The 20,848-nt window shown below is 38.6% G+C and overlaps 1 protein-coding gene across 1 annotated transcript in view; it reads left to right on the top strand.

Moving 5' to 3' along the window:
- LOC120500897 (3'-5' RNA helicase YTHDC2-like) overlaps positions 1-20,487 on the top strand; it is a 41,355-nt gene extending 20,868 nt beyond the window's left edge. The window contains exons 13-30 of the mRNA XM_039706393.1: positions 5,844-6,022; positions 6,185-6,281; positions 6,358-6,445; positions 6,537-6,617; positions 7,575-7,657; positions 8,571-8,676; positions 8,813-8,932; positions 9,268-9,540; positions 10,034-10,160; positions 10,605-10,810; positions 11,457-11,652; positions 12,713-12,822; positions 14,249-14,538; positions 14,939-15,116; positions 16,088-16,291; positions 18,091-18,273; positions 19,406-19,505; positions 19,654-20,487. Coding sequence (XP_039562327.1) covers positions 5,844-6,022; positions 6,185-6,281; positions 6,358-6,445; positions 6,537-6,617; positions 7,575-7,657; positions 8,571-8,676; positions 8,813-8,932; positions 9,268-9,540; positions 10,034-10,160; positions 10,605-10,810; positions 11,457-11,652; positions 12,713-12,822; positions 14,249-14,538; positions 14,939-15,116; positions 16,088-16,291; positions 18,091-18,273; positions 19,406-19,495 — 2,611 coding nt within the window. The 3' untranslated portion in view covers positions 19,496-19,505; positions 19,654-20,487. The remainder of the gene's footprint in view (positions 1-5,843; positions 6,023-6,184; positions 6,282-6,357; positions 6,446-6,536; positions 6,618-7,574; positions 7,658-8,570; positions 8,677-8,812; positions 8,933-9,267; positions 9,541-10,033; positions 10,161-10,604; positions 10,811-11,456; positions 11,653-12,712; positions 12,823-14,248; positions 14,539-14,938; positions 15,117-16,087; positions 16,292-18,090; positions 18,274-19,405; positions 19,506-19,653) is intronic.
- Positions 20,488-20,848: the final 361 nt, after the last annotated feature.

The following is a 20,848-nucleotide window of genomic DNA, read 5'->3' as shown; positions in this document are numbered from 1 at the left end:
GCAGGGAAATAAGAAGAACAAACTAACAAGTGTACACACAGTGGAGAAGGTTATAGTTTTCCAGCCTCTTTTGAAATTCCATAGTTTATCCCACCAACTGGAATCAAGTGTAGGAGTCCTTTGATTTCTTACATATGCTAGTTTTCTTATTTCGTTTAAGGTGTTTCTAATGACTGCTACAATTAATTTGATTTGATAAATTACTGTTTTGGTTTGGGTGAATTGGTCATTAATATGATTAAGAGCTAATGCGGTCTGATTAGATATTATCTCTAATTCTGCTTGTAGTTTCATAATTTTGTTTAACATATATCGCTTCTTCCGTTTGATTTTTCTTAAATCATCGTATATAGCAACTCTTAAACTTGATCCAGATTCTTTGGGTAATATAAAGACAGCTTGTTTTATAATTCTAATGATGCCACCACTAGACCAGTCTCTTGGCAATTCAGTGGATGTTGTGGTACCATTGATCCAAAACAGGTGTTCAGGAATCTCCTGAAATGTATTAGTTTTTGTCATGCCCTCCCAATATTTAGAAATACCTTTTCCTTTGACAAGATTTACCAGGTTTGCTTCAGTAGCATCACGTTCCAAGCTCCACCAGGCCTCTCCTACAGGGTGCTCTCCCAGGAGTGGCTGCCTAAGGGTGGCAGTGTTCTGGGCTATCCAATATATTTTCTCATTCTCTTGATAAATTGGGAGAGGTTAACACAATTACAGTTTAAATTGTTGTGGACTCTCAACAAGGAACTTAGTTCTTCCTCACAGAGGGGTTGGTAGCACTCATTGCACGGCTCTCCAGAGCACCACCAGCAATCAGAGCCATCACTACTACCCTTCCCAAGAGTCCGGGAATGGGTCATCTTGCACAGCCTGGCCTTGCCTCTTGGGGATTTTATTAAGAAGAAGTTTCCAAGCTCTTTAGAGTCTCTTGCTTCTCTGGATAAACCTCTCTTGATCCATCCCTACTAATTTGGTCTCTCCTAGGGGAGCACTCTGCAGAAGATTAACCTGGGGTCTTTGGTACTAAGTTGGGATGACTTAACCAGAATTACTTATTAACAATTTTTAACTTTTACAAAATTTTTTAAAACACTTCAAGACATGTTATGATTCTAAATTTTCTTACGCAGTTCAGTCTTTTTGGCTCTTCCTTTTGAGTGTCAACTTTAAGTCTTTTGGTCCTTTTATAATAGTATACTCAGCTGAATTGACTCCTGATGTGGTTGAATACTGTCCTGAGTTAGGGGGTGAGAGTGGCGTAGAATCTGGTCCAATACCAGAGGGAGACATTGACAAATCTTGTCCAATGCCCAGGGCTGAAACTGGTCCTTTAATTCTCATGATGTGGGTCCAACCCTTTTCTCTGGTCCGCACAGCAGAATTAGCGATGAGGAGTACCTGAAAGGGGCCTTCAAATTTAGGCATTAGTGGTCTACTATTCCAGGATTTTATCAAAACTCAATCTCCTGGGTTAATGTCATATGCTTTTGTGTCAAGAGGGGAGGAGGGGAGGTTTGGGGGAGGTATCCTCTTTTTTTTTTTTTCTTTTTTTTTTTAAGTCCTTCCAGGGTTCTTCCAATGACTTCTAAATATTTTCTGGTAGCTTCTTCTCCTTCCAGATAGTCTCCTGTGCTATAGGGTGTTAACAAGAATGGCAGTCCAAATATCATTTCATAGGGTGAAATCCCTTTATCAGACCGGGGTCTTGTTCTGATGCGCAAGAGCGCTAGGGGCAAACACTTTAGCCAATTCATTTTTGTTTCTTCGATCAATTTAGTCCATACATTTTTGAGAGTTTTGTTCGTCCGTTCCACCCTCCTGGAACTCTGGGGGTGCCACGGAGTATGTAATCACCATTTTATTCTTAAAGCTTCAATTCTATTTTGCAATATTTGGACTACAAAGGGTGGACCTAGGTCTGAGTCTATGGTATTCACCATTCCCGTCTGGTTCACTTTTTGGAAAATTAAACACACTTTTGTAATCGCTTTTGCTAGGTCATATACACTTATGCACAGGTTATTTCTTAGGAAATAATCACATAGTCTTTGGACTCCCCAGTGGGTTAATTTATGTAGTTCTGTTAGCACTGTCGAGAAAGTGCTTTATTTAAAAACACCTGTCTGTCTGATGTTAACCACTCCCCTCATTGCCCTTGATTTAACTTTAAATCTTTTATAGCCTTTAATTCTTTTTCACAAAATATGGGTTCTTCTCTTCTTTCCCTCTCAGGTGTGGTTTCTGCTTTAAAAACTTTTACCAGATCCCCTGGTTTGAAAGCTGCTTCCTTTGGCTGCCTTGATCAGCTAGCAAAGGTTTCACAACTTTAGGCTGAACAGTCTGGGGGGGCGTCCAGTTTCTCCCCAGTAATAGCAGCACCTTTCACTCAAAGGAACTCGAGGCCTCTCCATGCCTCCTGTCCCTGACAGTACTGGCCTATCCTTGCCTGCTCCCGGTGGTGGACTCCCCCACTCTTTTGTTACCTTAGACTGTGGGAAAGAGTTGCTTGCCCCCACACTTTCTCTAGCTATGGCAACCATGATCCTAGCCTTGGCTTTTGCTCACTCTTCTTCCCTCCCTAAATATACCTTCAATGCTTCCCTCAATAACTCATTAATGTCTCTCTCTTGCCAATCTTCAATCTTTTCTAGTTTTCTTCATATATCAGGCCAAGATTTAGTAATAAATTGGACCTTTAGTAGCACTTCACCCTCTTTGGTGTCTGGGTCTATTCTAGAATACAATTGAAAGTTCCGCTTTAGGCAATTAAGCCAAGTAGCAGGAGTTTCATCCTTCTCTTGTGCACCCTCAAATGCCAATTTTGTATTAGTTCCTTTGGGAACTGATTCTCTGATTCCCCGAATTATCAGAGACCTGTACTCCATCATGGCCTTCCTCCTTTCTTCCTGGTTAGGGTTCCAATTAGGATCCACTAGTGGCAGTTTGTCTTCACCTGATGGCACTTGGGGTCCTGGGCGGTTATCTTTTTCCCAAATTCTTATGCTTGCGGCCCTAATCATTCGGGACTCTTCTGGGGAAAAGAATATATTTAGAATGGAATTCATCTCCCCCCAAATGTAGATATTTGGACCTAAGAACTGATCCACTTGATTGGCAATGCCCACAGGGTTTTAACTAAATCCCCTAACTCCTTCTCGAATCCTGTCACCTCAGAGGCAGTTAGAGGAGCATTCACAAAACCAACACCTCCCGCTACTCCTCCCACAGGAACTTATCTAAGTGGAAAAAGTCTCTCTGCCTTAGAGTCTTGGATCGGGTACCACAGGATGGCCCACCTTCAGACAAAGGATTACTCATTTAAGGGGTAATAGCATTAACCTGGACCTTCTGTAGGTCCACAGCTGTATTTGGTGATAAGCAGTTACTTGGTGAGGAGGCATTTGTGTCCCAGTTAGGAGGAGGTGGAGGGACAGCAGTAGGAGGGGGAGGATCCACTTGATTGGCAATGCCCACAGGGTTTTAACTAAATCCCCTAACTCCTTCTCGAATCCTGTCACCTCAGAGGCAGTTAGAGGAGCATTCACAAAACCAACACCTCCCGCTACTCCTCCCACAGGAACTTATCTAAGTGGAAAAAGTCTCTCTGCCTTAGAGGTCTTGGATCGGGTACCACAGGATGCCCCACCTTCAGACAAAGGATTACTCATTTAAGGGGTAATAGCATTAACCTGGACCTTCTGTAGGTCCACAGCTGTATTTGGTGATAAGCAGTTACTTGGTGAGGAGGCATTTGTGTCCCAGTTAGGAGGAGGTGGAGGGACAGCAGTAGGAGGGGGAGAAGAGCTTGGGTGCATGTTAAGTGGAGCTGGAGAAGGGGTGGAGCATGCAGCAGGTGAAGTAGGTACAAGTGGTGGTGCAGAAGCAGCTAAAGGAGTTGAAGGACATGGTGAGGGAATGGCCCCCATGGGCGCCGGGGGAAGAGCTGGATCTGCTGATGAGGTGCTCAAAGGAGAGGATTATAAGGTGGAGGGGCATCAGGAGGCAAGTAGTCTAGGGAGTCCCACCTTTTAGCAATCTCTTTAACTTCAGCATTCACTCTTTCATTCCCCTCTTTCTTGCTCTGCACTTTACAAATTTGCACTCTTTCATTCTTGATAGCATTCAACCAACAGATTACAGATATAACAGATATAACAACTGCTCACGATCAGTATCTTCTTGAGATGTTAGATACTGGCTCAGCTGTTGACACATCCACTTGTCTTTTGTCCCACACCACGACCATCCTCCTTGCACATTTAATTCTGGCCACACTTCTAAACAGTAGTGAATCATCTTAACTTTATTGAATCCTTCTGTGGCTTCCATAGAGTCCCATCTCTCTAATAGTTCACCTAGGGGACTATGGGGAGATATATTCTTCAGTCTCTGGCCACTTTTCCTACTATTACACCCTCCCATTTTTTTCGGCCTCAAGAAAATCACAAAGATGCCTCTACCCTAAAGGAATGTATTGGAGTTTTGGCGGAGGAGGTTGGGACTTCTTATTTAAGAAGTCCCAACCTCCTCCGCCAAAACTCCAATTTGCCTGACTCCTCCCTTCAGGAGAGACCTCGTTGAGACCTCAGCTTCCCTCACCAAGACTCCAACAAACAAACAAAGCAAAAAAAAATCCTCAAGACCCTGGCCTCTGAGGCTGTATACCTCACCTCTGTCAGGACTCTGTTGAGACCTCGGCCTCCTTCGCCAAGACTCAACCAACAAAACCTCGAGACCCTGGTCTCTGAGGTTGTATGCCTGACCTCCTTCGTCAGGACTTTGTTTGCCTGCAGGACTTTTGGACTTCCCAAATCCTTCTTGGGACTTGTGAGTTTGCCTAACCTCTCTTGTCAGGACTTAAAACAAAAGTATGGCCTGATTTTTAGTTTGCCTGACCTTCCCTATCAGGACTTATATATCAGGGCTTGAAAAATCTCGAGATAGGCTTCCTCTGCCAGACCTCGTGCCTGACCTCCGTCATCAGGACTTAAAAACAAAACTGCCTGATTTTCTAAATTGCCTAACTTCCTTCGTTAGGACCTGTATCAGGGCCTTTGGGGTGCGTGCCACTCACACAGTATTTCCTCTGCACGCCTGGAGGGGGGTCCTCTTTACCCCTTTGGAGGCGCCTCAATCACCAGTTCCACTCGCTTCCCCCTGTTCTCGGCCGGCCCCCTCGCAGGGGTGCAGAACCGCGGTACTGAGGGGTCCTCACTCGCTTCGAGGGGCCGAGCTGCCGGCCCTCGTCTCACTCACACACACTCACTCACCTCCCTCTCCCACTGCCAGATATGCCAACCATTAACAGGTAATTGAAGAAGAACTCTTAACAATAGATGGTTGCAACATGCAGGTGATCTTCAATTTAACAGCAATTGGTTCAACTTTTTTTTAACTGTGCAAACTTAAAAAAATTGATAACTTTTTTATTCATAACAACTTATAGTTATCATAGTAGAGGTAGGGTTTTAAAAGGTTATATTTTTTTTAATTTCTCTTAGTGTAGTTTCTGCTAGTGGGAAATTTTTGGATAATGCATATCTTAAATATTTTTCCTTGAACAGATAAACAAGAAGTATCTTTATACTTTCATTTGCTTATGGTTGTGCTTCAATGAAGTTTAAGAAAATGAAAGTTAACACTAGTAAATGAAGTGGCATCCTTTGGGATTAACATTTAAATCAGTGAACAGTAATAGTATGTTGATTCTCTTCTACTACACTTAAAAATTAGAATTCAAGAACAATAGTCATGTTGGTGTTGGTCTAAGTTTGAGTTTATTGCTGAATGCAAACCCAAAGGGGCAGCCTTAACTGTGGTGTATTTTTCTATTACAGTGCTTCATTTGGCTTTGGAAATCTGGATGAAAGTTCCCTAGTCCAAAGAAGTGGTAGTGACCTTAGTACAGAGGACAGAGAACTACTGACAGCTTATCATAACAGTTTTGATGATGAAAAAGTGGATCTGGATCTGATAATGCACTTACTTCACAGCATCTGTCATAGTTGTGATGCAGGTAGGTAAATACCTAACCAGCTGTTGTGGATTTGGCTTTGGATGAATCGTGCTCTTTTCTCAGCAATCCCCAAAAGTTAAAACTTTCTGAGTGCTAGTCTACATGGCATTGATATGTGTTTGAATTTTCTGTTTGACTTTGCAAACCCACTTCCTTTTTTAGGAGCAATTTTAATATTTCTTCCTGGGTATGATGAGATAGTGAGCCTGAGGGACCGCATTCTTTTTGATGACAAGAGATTTGCTGATAATGCTCACAGGTAAAAACCTCTAGTTACTGTGGCTTTTCATTGCTTCTTTTAAAGATCCTTAAAATGTTCTTTTGTCTTGCGTTAGATACCAAGTTTTCATGCTTCATTCAAGTGTTCAGACTTTGGATCAGAAGAAAGTGCTTGAAACTCCACCTTCTGGCATTCGCAAAATTGCAAGTATTAGAGGACTTTGTCAGATTATCTATTTTGCTGTTGCTCTACAGTTACTATAGTTTTGGTGGTTTTGGTTTTTCTTCTTTTCAGATTCTTTCTACTAATATCGCAGAAACCAGCATAACAGTCAATGATGTTGTGTTTGTCATTGATTCAGGCAAGGTAAAAGAGGTATGACTGCCTTAAATTTTCTTAGTGCCATTCTAAAACACACACTGCATAAATTTTAGAGAACTTAGTTTTTTTTTTTACTTTACAGTAAAGTGAAAAAAAGCTTTTATTAGCTGAGAGTTAGTGCCTGTCAGGCAACAGTTCTCACTGTAAAGTTTCAACATCCATTTGTTTTAAGACAAATACTGTAAATAGCTAGCTGTCTAAAAAAAACTCATAAAAGCTAATATAGGTTGATGTATTAATGTATCTTTCTCTTTTGTAATTTAGTATTTATGTTGGATTTTTAGAACAAGTCCTCTGTTTAGACCACCACCTTCCTGAGACTTAGAGGACACTGGGTGTTGCTTTTGTCCTACTATTGTATCAAGTCCCAATATAATCCATTATGTTTTTAAGCAGTGTTTTTGTTGTGTTCACTGCCCATTCCTAATTACTTGTTCAAGAAAAGTGAGATCACATAATGAGGCAATTTAAGACCTAGTGTATGGCTTTGAAAATGAAGTTGGATTTCATAGGCGACATGCACACCAAATTTCTGAAGTTCTCATAAAACAAACTTTTTTTTTGTAATTTTACATCAGTCTAAGAAAATAAGGTAATTTCCAAGTGAGATAAAAAGGAAAAGTTTATTTGGTATAATAATGTATTTTTACTTGCTTTTTGATATCTCAGAACACAGATCTGACATACCTTTTACTGACTTGGAATTACCTATTGACTAGAAAATGTTTCATTTCAAAAACTGTGTAGCACTAAGATACTACAAAGGAGATACCATCATAAATTCACTTGAATCTGAGAAGATAAGTGTGTGCCAGGAGCTGCTGTGTATATTACTGTTTCATACTTTTTAGAAAACTTCTGTTGGTAATCTAAATAACTAGTAAGTTTTATTTCATATTTCATAAACTCCTATTGAGTTTTCAGTTTATATTCCTTTCCTTGTTTTTCTAGAAGTCTTTTGATGCATTGAGTCGTGTTACAATGCTAAAAATGGGGTGGATTTCAAAAGCCAGTGCTATCCAGAGAAAAGGCAGGTAATAAATGCCTCATACTGGTTTCCATTTTGCAGGTATCCACAGTCCTTTATGTTTAGAATAAAGCACACAACACAGTAACTGTTTCTAGCCTAGTCCAGTGTTGTGTTGGATAACTGCCAACACTAGTACTCTGTAGACAAGTAGGGGTCAGTATGTATTTCTTGGGATCATTTCCCAAGTTGTAGAAAAGTGATGCTCAGGCATTTCCCAAAGGTCTAGGTTGTTTCCCCCCACCATTAATTTGTTCTCCTTCCTCTTTCTCCCATGTAGCACCAGCAGTCACAGTGTCCAGTGGGGTGTTTTCACACTTTGTCTGTGGGCAGAGGACTGCCTATATCACTTTCTCCAGGCTATCCATGAGTTAACAGGCCATGATTATATTCTTCCCAACACTGTAGGTGAGGGCTCAGAACTTTATGTAGCAACAAATGCCTGTTTAATCAATCACATTGGCATTAAGCTGCACGTATACACATATATGTATATGAATGAGAGAATTTACTGTCTCTCATTCACTCACAAGTTATTTAATCTTTATTCTACCTTTTACTCCAAGGGTTACTTCTCTTTGGGGGATGTGAGGAGAAGAAATTATGTTTGCAACTGATTCCTTACAACAAAGGATGGACTGGTCTTAGGTTAGCAAAAAACCCACATCACTTTACATTAGATAAGCCTTGTTTTTCTTCTTCCAGATTTCTCAGTGTTGGGTTAAAATTACAGTAAAAAATTGCCACACTGTCAAAAATAATCCATGATTGGAAAACTCTCACTCTGTGTGTGATTTACAGCACTTTCTTCTTAGAACTGCTTCTACTTTTCCATTCTGAGTTTCTGTGTCTGTTGGCTTTTGGTTTTGTTTTTAGAAAGAAATCCTAATTTTCACAATTTCCCATATTTTATTTTCAAGGGCTGGGCGCTGTCAGCCTGGAGTCTGTTTTCATCTCTTCAGCAGGCTCCGATTTCAGAATATGTTGGAATTTCAGTCTCCAGAACTTCTAAGAATGCCACTTCAGGTGCATGTTCAGTTAGAAATTATAACTTTAAAAAATAGAATGTCATCAAACCATACTATTAATTGCAACAAATCATGTGTTTGGCGGTTGTTTCCAAATCTTGGTAATCTTTTTTGTTCTGCCTTTTAATTTGCAGGAGATTTGTTTGTACACAAAACTTCTGGCTCCAATTAACTGTCCAATTGTAGACTTTCTTATGAAAGCTCCTGATCCTCCGCCTGCTGTAACTGTGAGAAATGGTGTGCATATGCTTAAGGTCAGAAAAGGAATAGGGTTAGATGGTAATTGTGTTTGATCCCAAATTTGTAGTTTAGCAATCTATCTTACTGAAGCTCTTTTTAATTACTTAGGAATGTTTTGAATTTTTTTTTTATTGTCTGTTTTCATTTTGTGTGTGGGGATGTGTTTTTCCATGTCAAGGGAAGAGAGTGCTTCAAAATCTTGTCTCTGTTAATAGTTTGACTTGCTTTTTTATTGTTTGGAAACAAGTCTAATTAATGTCCACTATTCACATATTTTCTGCTTTCACTGTAAATTGATTTTGTCCACTGTACCCATCCCTGTCTCCTTTGTTTGTTTGTTTATAAACAGACCATAGATGCCATGGACCCTTGGGAAGATCTCACTGAGCTTGGTTATCACCTCACTGAATTACCTGTAGAGCCACACCTTGGTAAAATGGTGTTGTATGCTGTAGTTCTGAAGTGCCTGGATCCTGTTCTGACCATTGCCTGTGCTCTTGCCTGCCAAGACCCTTTTGTGCTGCCCACGCTGGCCTCCCAAAAGCGTGCAGCCATGCTGTGCAGGAAGCGTTTTGCTGCTGGGACGTTCAGTGACCACATGGCCCTGCTCAGGGCTTTCCAGGTAGTGCTTCATTTCAGAGAGTACTTAATCACAGTAGATCACCCAATCAAGGCAAATAATGTTTACTTGGATGTAGAATGGTGAACTGTGATTAAGTCCTTGGAGAAGACTTTATTTTGCATAGTGGCTTTCCTGTGTATTGGACTCATAAATTTGTGAGGGAACACTTTTTGGAGTATGTTTTGTTGATATTTTCAAACCTTACAAAATTCTGAGCATTCCAACCATGTGCCTCTTAAAATCCTACTACACTGAACTTCAAATCATGATCTTAATGTAATGATCTTTATTTATTGTTTTAACTTGACATAACCATCATTGTAGTGAGCACATAAAGAGAACCTAATTCTTGAACAGAAAAAAGAATCTGGTTTGATACATTAACTTTTAGAGTGGGTTTTGCATTTTAGTGACATAAATGTAATCTTTTTCAAAAATGCAGTTTTTAGTGTTAGCCTATCAAATTAATAGGCAAATGTAAAAATGTTTTCAGGCATGGCAGAAGGCACGCAGTGATGGCTGGGAGAGAGCCTTTTGTGAAAAGAACTTCCTATCCCAAGCTACAATGGAAATCATTGTAGGAATGAGAACACAGTTGCTTGGCCAGCTTAGAGCCTCAGGTAAAGAACTTGGAAAAAATGTTAACATTGTTTTAAAGTCAAGCATATAGAAATTGTAACAAAAGTCATGTTCACTGGTGTAATTTTCCTTACTTAATTTGAAATACATCTTCATGTACACATTCATGCAGAGTATGGTATAGATGAAGAAGTGGCTGATCTAACTGAAAGCACCCTTATCTCCACATGCCACTGCATTTCATGTTTTAATAAATTATTCCCATAGGAAATGTCTTTGTATTGTAAAAAATAGTGATATTCTGTGTTAGTATAAAACCCCTTATCAGGAAGGATTTCAGTGTAGTGGTTTCTTTTTAGTGCTGTTAACGTTGGCAGTGGTGAAAAATGCAATAAGTAAGTAGATTATTTCACCTTTAGTTTCTAAATCCTTTTGAGAACCAAACACAAGCTAATATGGCACTGTTTTTCTTGTTCTTCTGTCAGGTTTTGTGAGAGCCAGAGGAGGAGCTGATATTAGAGATGTAAATACTAACTCTGAGAACTGGGCTGTAATTAAAGCTGCCTTAGTGGCTGGGATGTATCCCAATCTTGTGCATGTAGACAGAGAAAGCCTGGTGTTGACTGAACCAAAGGAGAAGAAAGTGCGATTTCATCCTACCTCTGTTCTTGGTCAGTCTCAGTATAAAAAGGTAAAATCACTTTGAATTCATAGTTCAAAAAAAGGAGCGCTATCATGTTTTAGAAGTGTATTTTCCTAGTTGTCAGTACTTTAAAAGCAGTAGGGCATTTAACAGCTTTAGAAAATACTGTTATACCCAGCTGATAGAATTGGAGTTGATTCATTTTTCCATTGTTTCAATCAGTCCTTTCTCTAGAGGGAACAAGGCAAAATGGCAAAAAACCCACTCCAGTTATAAGATTGTATTAAGGCGAGAAGTTCTTCTCTGAACCTTTTTTTTTGACATTTCTTTTTAAAGCAAAATATTTTATAATAGTAGGATAATTTGTGAATCTGGTTGAATTCTTTCACACTTCTTTATTTGCATGTATATTTTTATGTGTATATAATTATACGTGTATTTATTTCTCAAAAGATAGAATCATAGAATGGTTTGGGTTGGAAGGGACCTTAAAGCTTATCTCATTCCAACCCCCTGCCATGGGTAGGGACACTTTCCACTAGTCCAGGTTGCTCAGAGCCCCACCCAGTCTGGCCTTGAACACTGCCAGGTTGAGGCATCCACAGTGTCTCTGGATAAAATGAGAAATATGTTAAAATTTACATTAATTACAAGTAGAGGGTATAATAGCCTAGTCTTACCTGCTCTTGCACAGATTGCCCCAGCAAATGGACAAGCTGCAGCCATCCAGGCCCTCCCTACAGACTGGCTTATATATGATGAAATGACAAGAGCTCACAAGACAGCAAACATCAGGTGCTGCTCTGTTGTTACACCTGTCACCGTGTCCCTCTTCTGTGGACCAGCCAGACTGCCAAGTAATGCCTTGCAGGCATCTTCATCCTTTCGAGGTACACTGGAATGTTTCCAGTGGTATACATTAGTGTGTGACTTAATACATGTATTGGTTGATTCTGAAAACAACAGTGTTATAATTCCTGTAGCTATTCAGGAATAGTTTGTAGGTTCTGTAACAAATCTATCAGTTTTGGGATTCCTGACATATTCAAGTCCATAAATTACACAGTTCTGTGGTCTCAGAAATTACAGTATAGTTTGTAAGGAAAGAATGCATCCACAATATCTGAGGATAATACTGGTACTGAGATGTGTAGTATGTATGTTCTTTTTCTACAGACTACTTTATTTGATACATCGAACCAGATTATTCAAACTGAATAATTTAGAAACAATCAATATGGCAAACAAGTCATGCTGCTTCTAGCTGACACATACATTTTCAAGATACGTTCTACTGATAATTTTTTATGTCAATTAACTGTACCATTAACTAAAAGTAATAGAGAATACATAGAAATTTCCTTTTTTTCCCCTTACTTAAGCTGAGTCCTGTTGGAATGGAAGCAAAAATAACTGCTGCTAGTTCTCATCATTTGAATCAAACTAAAAGTCCAACTTAATTCTGAAGCTTTCCTATCTTGCTTGTAAACTGTTAACCTTAGAGTAGTGTTCATGCTGTTTGAATTGCACTTTAGGAAAATAAGGATTCCTAATGAATAACCATATGTATATATATAATTTTTTTCTTACTGGGTCTTTAAATCTGCTGTTTTACTAGGAAATAGAGCTATGTGTGGTTTTGCAAACAGTTTTAGGCAAAAGTTGGATAGTGGCTTGTGTATACTGGTGAAAGTACATGAGTTGAGTCAGATCATATCAGTACAGGTTTTTACATAGTAGGACTTTCAGCAGGTCTGCCTACTTGATTGCTGCTATCTGGAGCAAAGACTTTTCAGTGTATTTGCAGAAAGGTAGTTTTACAAATGTTTACATTTTAAAGTCAATTTTAGAAGGAAAAATATTATTGCTGGTAATACAGTAGTGTTCATTTTTTTGTATATAAGTGGAAATAATATAGAAATGCTAATAAACCTTTTGTCTTTACTTCAGGGGGAGGGGTATCTAATGATAGCAGTGACAGTGAGATGGAGGACAAAACAACTGCTAATCTGGCACTGCTGAAACTGGATGAATGGCTCCATCTCAAACTGGACCCTGAAGTAAGTAAGAAATCACTTCTAGATTTGTTTCAGGTAGAAGAATTGTAAAAAGATATTAAAAGGTTTTTGTAACATTTGAGTAGCCAAGAATTTTCTCTAAGAATGTCATGCTCCGTCAAACTATGTACTCAGTGACTTAAACCTTTACTTCATGAGCGCATCAAGAATTAAAGGGCTTCAGTCCCCTTTGGCACAGTTGTCTGTTGCGTGAATTGGTGTATTCAGCATCCAAGTTGCAATGTTTCATAACCTATCACCCATACCTTTCAATTCTTTTACTTGTGAGCAAAAAAAAAGAAAATAATTAGTCCCTTAAGTCAACAGTGAGAGTGCTCATCCTTTTTCCTCCATCTTGGTGTGGGTGTCCTGACTATCACATGAGGGAGCAGGAATGCGTCGGCAGTGCAGATGCTGTTGGATCTGCTTCAAAAACTTTCTGGGCAGTATGATGATTTATATGTCTGAGCTTTGCAGTTTTGTCTCTTTCCACAAGTCAGCAGATTCTGAAGACACTACCAGACAAAAGATAATGGCTGCAAGGGACAGCAAGCTGTAGGTGACAGTGGCTGCATAAAGGCCCTTCTGGCCTCCTGTCCTGCCTGCGTGGTGCTCCATCAGGCTATAGCAGGACCTGGCATAGCCAGAATCTGAACAGGAGCTGAGAGAACAGTCACATTGGCATATTGTGTTCTTCTTTCTGTGTGAGAATAGCCAAAATTAGATCAAAAAAGGAGCACTTGAAACTGGAGTTGCTGAAAGAAAGTTGTTGTCAGATTTTGGAAGGACAAATATAAATGTCTTTGAAGTAGAAATCTCTATGGCATTGTGGAGGTGTGGCTATAGTAGGAGGTTGTTTATGGGTCACGAAACACACAACTTTACAAGCTCTAATAATAATACTGTCTCTCCTAGACATGTCCAAAAGAGTGATTTTTTAAAATTTACTTTAATGGAAGCATTTCTGATAACATGGGAATTAGACTATAGTCTTCTGATTTAGTCATCACATTGGAGCAGATGTCTGTGTAAGAAAAATGTCACTTAGAGCTCTTTTCCCTCAAGTGTGACTGAAGAGTGCATGAGTAGAGACTGATTTGAGAGGAAGGGCATAAAGCAGGAAAAGATTGAGTTTTCGCGAAAGATAAAAAGGAAAAAAAAGTCTGTGGATTTACGGTACAAAGCTAAGCTAGTACAGAGCTAAATGAGATGTTTCAAAAATTACCTTGAACTCAAGGAAAAGAAAGTAAATTAACATCTGAGTTTAAATATGTATTATTCCCCTTCCTCAAGACCTTAGTCATGCCGTTCATTTTGGGCCCTGTTTATATTAGAATGCCAGGTGCTGCCAGATAGGAAGAAGATAGGGTCCTCTTACCTGTCTGATCTAATTTTCATCAGCATTTAACAGAATTGGAATTCATTACAGGCTGCTGGTATGCTGTTGCAACTCAGGCAGAAATGGCACAGTTTGTTCCTGCGTCGTATGCGAGCTCCTTCCAAACCATGGTCTCAGGTTGATGAAACAACTGTAAGAGCAATTACAGCTGTTCTGAGTGCTGAAGAACAGTCTGCAGGTCTGCAGCAACCTTCAGGAATCGGCCAGAGACCAAGACCTGTAACTTGTGAAGAACTTCCTTTGGCATCTACATGGAAGTCAACCAACAGCAGAAAAAGCTCAACAGAAACTGAATTGTCTGACTCCTCTAATGCTGAAAAGTAAGATGTTGAGGTCTTCTGCTCACTGTAGGTTGCAATTTATGTATAGAAGCATCACTTAAATTTCTGTTAGTAATAAGGAGGTGGGAACAGTGGAAATACAGTTGAAAGGTGTTATACTGTTGTATGCTGCATTGTAATCCCACAAAGAAGTATTTCATACCTGGGCCTGTTGTTTGAGAGAGCAGTCAGGAATATTGTCCATGAATTGTGATGTTTGAGAAGTAGCAGAAGAGGTTTAACAGTAGCATTAAAAAGCAATGCATGATCAGTATGGCACTTTTAGTTAGGGTTTAATAGATTTTGTAGTTGCTGTAATACATGTGGTCATGCAGTAGCCTGACAGGTCGATGTAAATTGTTCAGTGACTGCTTGTGAAACTCAATGTATGTCTTTTTAGGGTTTCAGTGAAATCTACATCTCCTGCACTCCACCAGCCAAAGAAGTACAAAGAAAAAGACATTTTGCTCTCCAAACGAGCCTCAGATGACAGATCAGCTCAGTCCTCAATGAAGCCTGCAGACAGCAGTAGCTATTCCAGCCCCTGTGCTAGTCCTTCTTCTCCAGTGTCTGGAAAGGTAGAGTTCTCTAACATATCACTCTGCTCTTCAAAAGCAAAAGACTTTCTTGCTGATATCATTCTGCAATTAGGTATTTACTGGTAAATTAGGAACCTAACTTAACTTTTCATTTATAACAGCTGCATAATACTTCCTTCTGGAACTTAAAATCTAGACTAAACATCCTTGTTTCACTAGTTTAATACAATAAAAATAATTTGTGGACTGCTGAGGTAAAGCTATCCAAAGTAGAAAAACCGAGATTTTTAAAAAAACCTTGTTCTAATAAACGTGTTCATTTTTTTCAACTAAATTAGTATATTACACACACACTTCTGAAGTTTTGGATTCTGCCTTTCTCTGTTTCTGTAATAGCATACACTGATACTGATTCTGTGTTATTTGCCTTACTATGACTGCTTGCGGTTTTTGTGATGGTTATTTTTGAAAGCACACATTTTTAGTGATATTATTGTCATAGTTGTCCCAATATACTTGTATAGTAGACTGCAGTAACACTGAAGAGATCATTGAGAGGAAATGTCATGGACTCATTGGATGATTTAGTAATTCTTCTTGAATCTTTCAGCTTTTAAATTAAGACAGTGTAAAAGGAAGAAAACATCTTTCCTGAATGTAGAAATGCAAGTAGTGCATTTCTACATTCACTCTATAATGGTTAATTTTGGTGTCATGTTAAGGTGTGTCTTATAATTAATAACTAGACTTTTTGATCCTATTCTGCTCTACTTGTTTTCTACTTTCATGGATTAATTACTATTTTGAAAAGTGCTTTAAAAATGTAAAATAGACGTGAAATACATTTCAAAGGCATTTCAGACAGGACCAGCTGATAGATTTTATGTTTCTTCTAGAACCTAGAGGAGGAAGGGAGGAGCAGAGTCGAGGGATTTCTGTCCTCATATGTATGAAACTTCAGAAGTAAAGTCTGTTGTATTGTATTTATTAATTTAATTTATTTTTTCCAGGGTTGCAAATCTCCTTCACCAAGACAAAATATGCCGGTTCGGTACTTTATAATGAAAAGTAGCAACTTGCAAAACATTGATATTTCTCAACAGAAGGGAATATGGTCCACTACACCAAATAATGAACGGAAACTGAATGGAGCCTTTTGGGAGAGCAGTGTGGTTTACTTAATATTTTCTGTTCAAGGGTCTGGATGCTTTCAGGTGGGTCTTAATCTTAAACTAACTATTAGCAGTGGTTGATGGTTTAGGAGGATGCAGCAAATGACAGTGTGTAGTGTAGACAGCTTTGCTTACTTTCTGAGAAGCAGAGCAATGTGCAAATATCTCTGCTTGCTGAAAAAGAGTGTATTTCATTCTCTGAAATATGCTTGTCCCTCAAAAGCTGAGATGGAATTTTCTCCAAACTTCATGAGTAAGAAAAATGTTTGTACCCTATATCAATCCTCTAAAACAACAACAACTAGGAAAAAAAATCCTAACAAAGTAGGGGATTGCTAGTGTTTGTATGCAAAAATGCGTATTGTAAGTAAGCGAGCACTTACAGTCAAGTCACAGCTTTCTAAAGCCAAGAAACTCATACATTTTAAATTAAAATTTTGATTAAAACTGGTTTTACTCACTTCAGTTAGGAAGCTGGCCATGATTCTTCTAGAGCTCTATCTTGACTTTATATTCAGTGAGATATTTGTCAACAGTTTGTTAGTCAAATCTGTGGTCAGTTTAAAGTAAAAACTTGACCTGGTAGTGCAGAGTTGCAGGTTAGCTGTGAGCCACCTAGATTCAGTTGTTCCAGGTAAAAAAAAAATTCAATTTACTTCTTCATAGATAAGTTAGTTATAAAAGTCAGCTGAACTTAAAATCTAATGGACCAACCAAAGCACAGCTGTCTTGGCTATACCACTGAAGAACTAGAGTGACATATTACATATGATGGTTTGGCAAATACAGATAGTGAAAAGTAATTTTCAGCAAGTCAGTTGATACTGAAAATGGGCTGTTGCACTGGTCCTAGCAGACAAGAAAGCGGGGAAGGGAAGACACCCTCAAGTCAGAAGTGTAGGTGGTTGACCGTTCTCTGCCCTTCCAGTTTTACCAGTGCACTGTACTCTCATAGGAATGTGAGATAACTTCCCTATTAATTTTCTCTCGTCCCATCTGTCTCCTTCTATTCTACATTTATTTTTTCCTCTGTTCCTGTTATTAATTCTTATTAAGTCTAGCTTGAGCTATCTAGGATTGCTTGTCTTACAACAGTAGTGTGTGTTGGTAATTTATTGAACTGCATCTTTTGGACTGCTAAGTTCTAAATGGCATAAATACACCTGAATAGTGTATTGATACGTTGTATGTGGGTGTGGGTTTACTTTCAGTTTGTTTGGTGTGTGGGTACATCAGGGTGTCCTTAAGTAAGTTAGGTGCTGTCTCAGGTTGGGGGTTTTACATTAATTTTCTTTTGGAATACTTGTTGTGTTGGAATTCCGTCCAGCTTCACTAAAGCGGGAAATAAAAGCAAATTTGACTTCTTTCTTTGATGAACAGCTACACTTTCCTAATTCTGTGTGAAAGTTTGTTAACATAGAGGGAACATGAGAAGGAGCAAATGGATTTCTGCAAAAATTACCTAAAAGTAGCAAGGAATGTGAATATCTAATGGACTATACTGTAGTGGAATATTCATCTCAACTTCCTTTTCCTTCAAGTGGTTATGCAGCAGCTTTTTAACCTGTTACAAAGCTCAAAAAACTTTTAGTGATAATTTTGTCATTGAGAGACATACCTTATGGTCAAACCCTACAAGGCATATTTGAAGTGGAAAATGAAATGATTCTTTTAATTTTCTAGATGTAAACATTTGGGAAGCTCCAGCTTCATGGTGGAGAGTGTGTGAATCACTTTGAATCTACTTTGAAAGTTTCATAGGAAGTTTGGTTATCTCATTCCACCATAGATAGATATGGTGTCATTATGTGTGTTCTTTCATATTTCAATTTTTGTCCCAGGGTTTTGCTAGAATGGGATCAGCAATTGGATGTGAGAAAAGTCAAGACTGGGGATCTGCTGGTTTTGGAGGTGTATTTAAGGTGGACTGGATTCGAAAAGAAAGCATCCCTTTTCAGTTTGCACACCATTTGCTCAACCCATGGAATGACAGTAAGAAAGTGCAGATAAGTAGAGATGGACAGGTAATGTTACTCTCTTCTGAAGTTTTCTTTATTTGGTAGAATGTATTTGGTGTATTTTTAATTTCCTTGTTCAGCCTTGACATTTATTTCCACTTGTTTGTGTATCTGCTAATCTGAATTCACAGTTCATTAGTGTATTGTACCTTCAGCTAATGCAGAATTACTGCTGAAGTAACGGTGCTACTTTGATAAAATCAAGTTTCTTGCTTATGTGTTAAAAAAAATTATTTAAGGGTGGATGCTTCCAAAAAGAAGTTGTTTGGTTTGGTTTTTAGTTTGTAATTTAGTTCTGGAGGTTTGTTTCCTGTTTGGTTGAGTTGTTCTTTTAGATAATCTGTTACACCCAAATAACTGTTCAAAATTATTGGGTTTTTTTTCTGTAAAGCCTGAAGAGAATCCTGAGGTTTAAGGCAGAGTGAAGCTTAGGACAGTTCTTGTACTTTTTACAGCTCTAAAAATGCAACTACAAAAAGCCAAAGAATTGGTACAAAATTTCTGTGTGGCAGTTTCTTCCCTCTCCCCATCCTCTCCCGGAACATCTCCTTGAAGATTCAAGAGCTAAAGTTTTTGTATCACTTTGTCTGCTTCAAATCCCCTCTCCAGCTGTAAGAAACTGGAGGAAAGGAGAAGTACAAGGAAAGGATGGCCACTGTTTTCCTGTGACCTCTCTTTCCGTATTCTCCACCACACTTGATGGAATTCAACTTAAAAGATGTGGAAAATAATGATCTCTAGTTAGTAAGTGACTGATCTGTGGGAGGTACAAAATGTCTGTTCTTGTGTATGGTGGTAGGGTGTTCACTGGGAATTGTCTTTGTGAGAACTGACAGCTCACTGTCAATGAAAACACCCCAAACAGCCTGTAGGCCAGGATGGCTTGTGAAAGTTTTTATCTCCTGCTAAGACCTAGTAAGCAAACCTTGCTCTGCTGTTTTTATCTCCTGCTAAGACCTAGTAAGAAAACCTTGCTCTGCTAGGAGTTCTAATGTTTGTCCCAATAGAAAAAGAGATGACCTCTCCTAGAAAGGTTGAAAGCAATAACCAGCAACCTGCTGTAACAATTCAGTAATGAATAGTTTCTATATGCTCAGTAGTAGCAGTGCAGGTAACTTGATTTCCTGATCATTCCTAGGAGCTGGAACCACAAGTTGGAGAGCAGTTGCTGCAGCTTTGGGACCGTATTCCTTTGGCAGGAAAAAAACTGACTGAGCATGCCAAGTAATGTGACAGAGGTAGTTTTCCATGCATTGCTTGCTCATTTTGTGGTAGAGGAAAAGCCATGCACATACATTGTGTCATCACAGTACTGTCTTTCCTTTTAGCTTCTGGAAGAACAAGTACTTGGTACTAAATATTCCATTCATTTTGATTTTTTTTCAGCTGGTTTAGGGTGTTGAAACATGAGCCATGAGAACCAGCAGCATATTTACAATAAAGATGAGGAAGAAGGTGACGCAGCAGCCTCTTGACATTCTTCCGCATGCTGGGCAGCTAGAAGTGGAAAGAATAAGAGGGAATTGTGTTGTTTTCAGTGTTTACTTGCCAGCCTATTTTTTGACGGAGTTGGTTTTTTTACAGTAGTGTGCAGTTGATACTTTAAAATACAGTTAAGTTGAAAACAAAGTTTGACACAATGGACCTCCTGTAAGTTGTCTGTGGGTTTAAAATGGCAGAACAGGCAGTTTAAGTATGCAGTTTACAGTTAAAGCTTTCTCAACCCAGTAAAAGGTATGAGAATGTAAATGTTAATCAGTCTTGCAGTTCAGTTAAAAAAAATACTAATTCCAAATATGCTGAAAGGCTCCATAAGTGTACTTCCACATTCACAGTGTGAGAGAGCAGTATATATTTATACAAATAACTAAGCAGCTGGAAATATTAATTTTAATTTATTTAAAGGTAATTATTTTTAATTAATTTAAATTTATTTTATTTTTGTTTTGTTTGTATTTATTTATTATTGAATTTAATTATTTTAAATTAATTTAATTTAAATAGAAAAGAAGGAGCATGAGACTTTTGAGATTGGGTGCATCCACAGATGTTTCCAGTTTCAGTTATTTTTAAACTTTAAGATGTGACTCACACCTTGAGAAGCTGAAACAGTCTTTCAGAGGCCTGTGGCCAAGTGGTACTTCAACAGTTGACTAATTTAGGCAGCATTAGAAGATTTGTATTTCTTTAAAAAACAATAAAAATCATTACCAGTACAATTTTCTTGATCATTTAACATTGTCTTCACACTTTTTTTCAAGTTGTTTCTTTTTCTTCCATACCACTGCTGTGTTGGTTTATTTGGCTTTTTCTTAGTCCTTAACATACTGTACTGTAAGGCTGGTATAAGTGTGTGTGATCACTGTCAGCAGTGTTTGTGGTCATTCTAAGGTTATAACAAGATTTTTTTTCTGCTTCTGAGCCTCTGCCCGTTTCCTCTTCTCTGTTCTTCTCTGGTGGATTACATAATATTATTATTACCCAAATAACTGTACTACTGACCTATATTTTCTCATGCACTGCATTTAGATGTGGACTGTTTATCCCTTAAGCTGTTGGTCTGGTGTCTGTAACCATCTCC

The sequence above is a fragment of the Passer montanus genome, unplaced genomic scaffold (genome assembly GCF_014805655.1).
Source record: "Passer montanus isolate IOZ18808 unplaced genomic scaffold, ASM1480565v1 scaffold190, whole genome shotgun sequence".
In the NCBI taxonomy this organism is placed as follows: Eukaryota; Metazoa; Chordata; class Aves; order Passeriformes; family Passeridae; genus Passer; species Passer montanus.
Note: the sequence above shows the minus strand (reverse complement) of the source record. Positions and strands in the feature narration are given on the sequence as shown.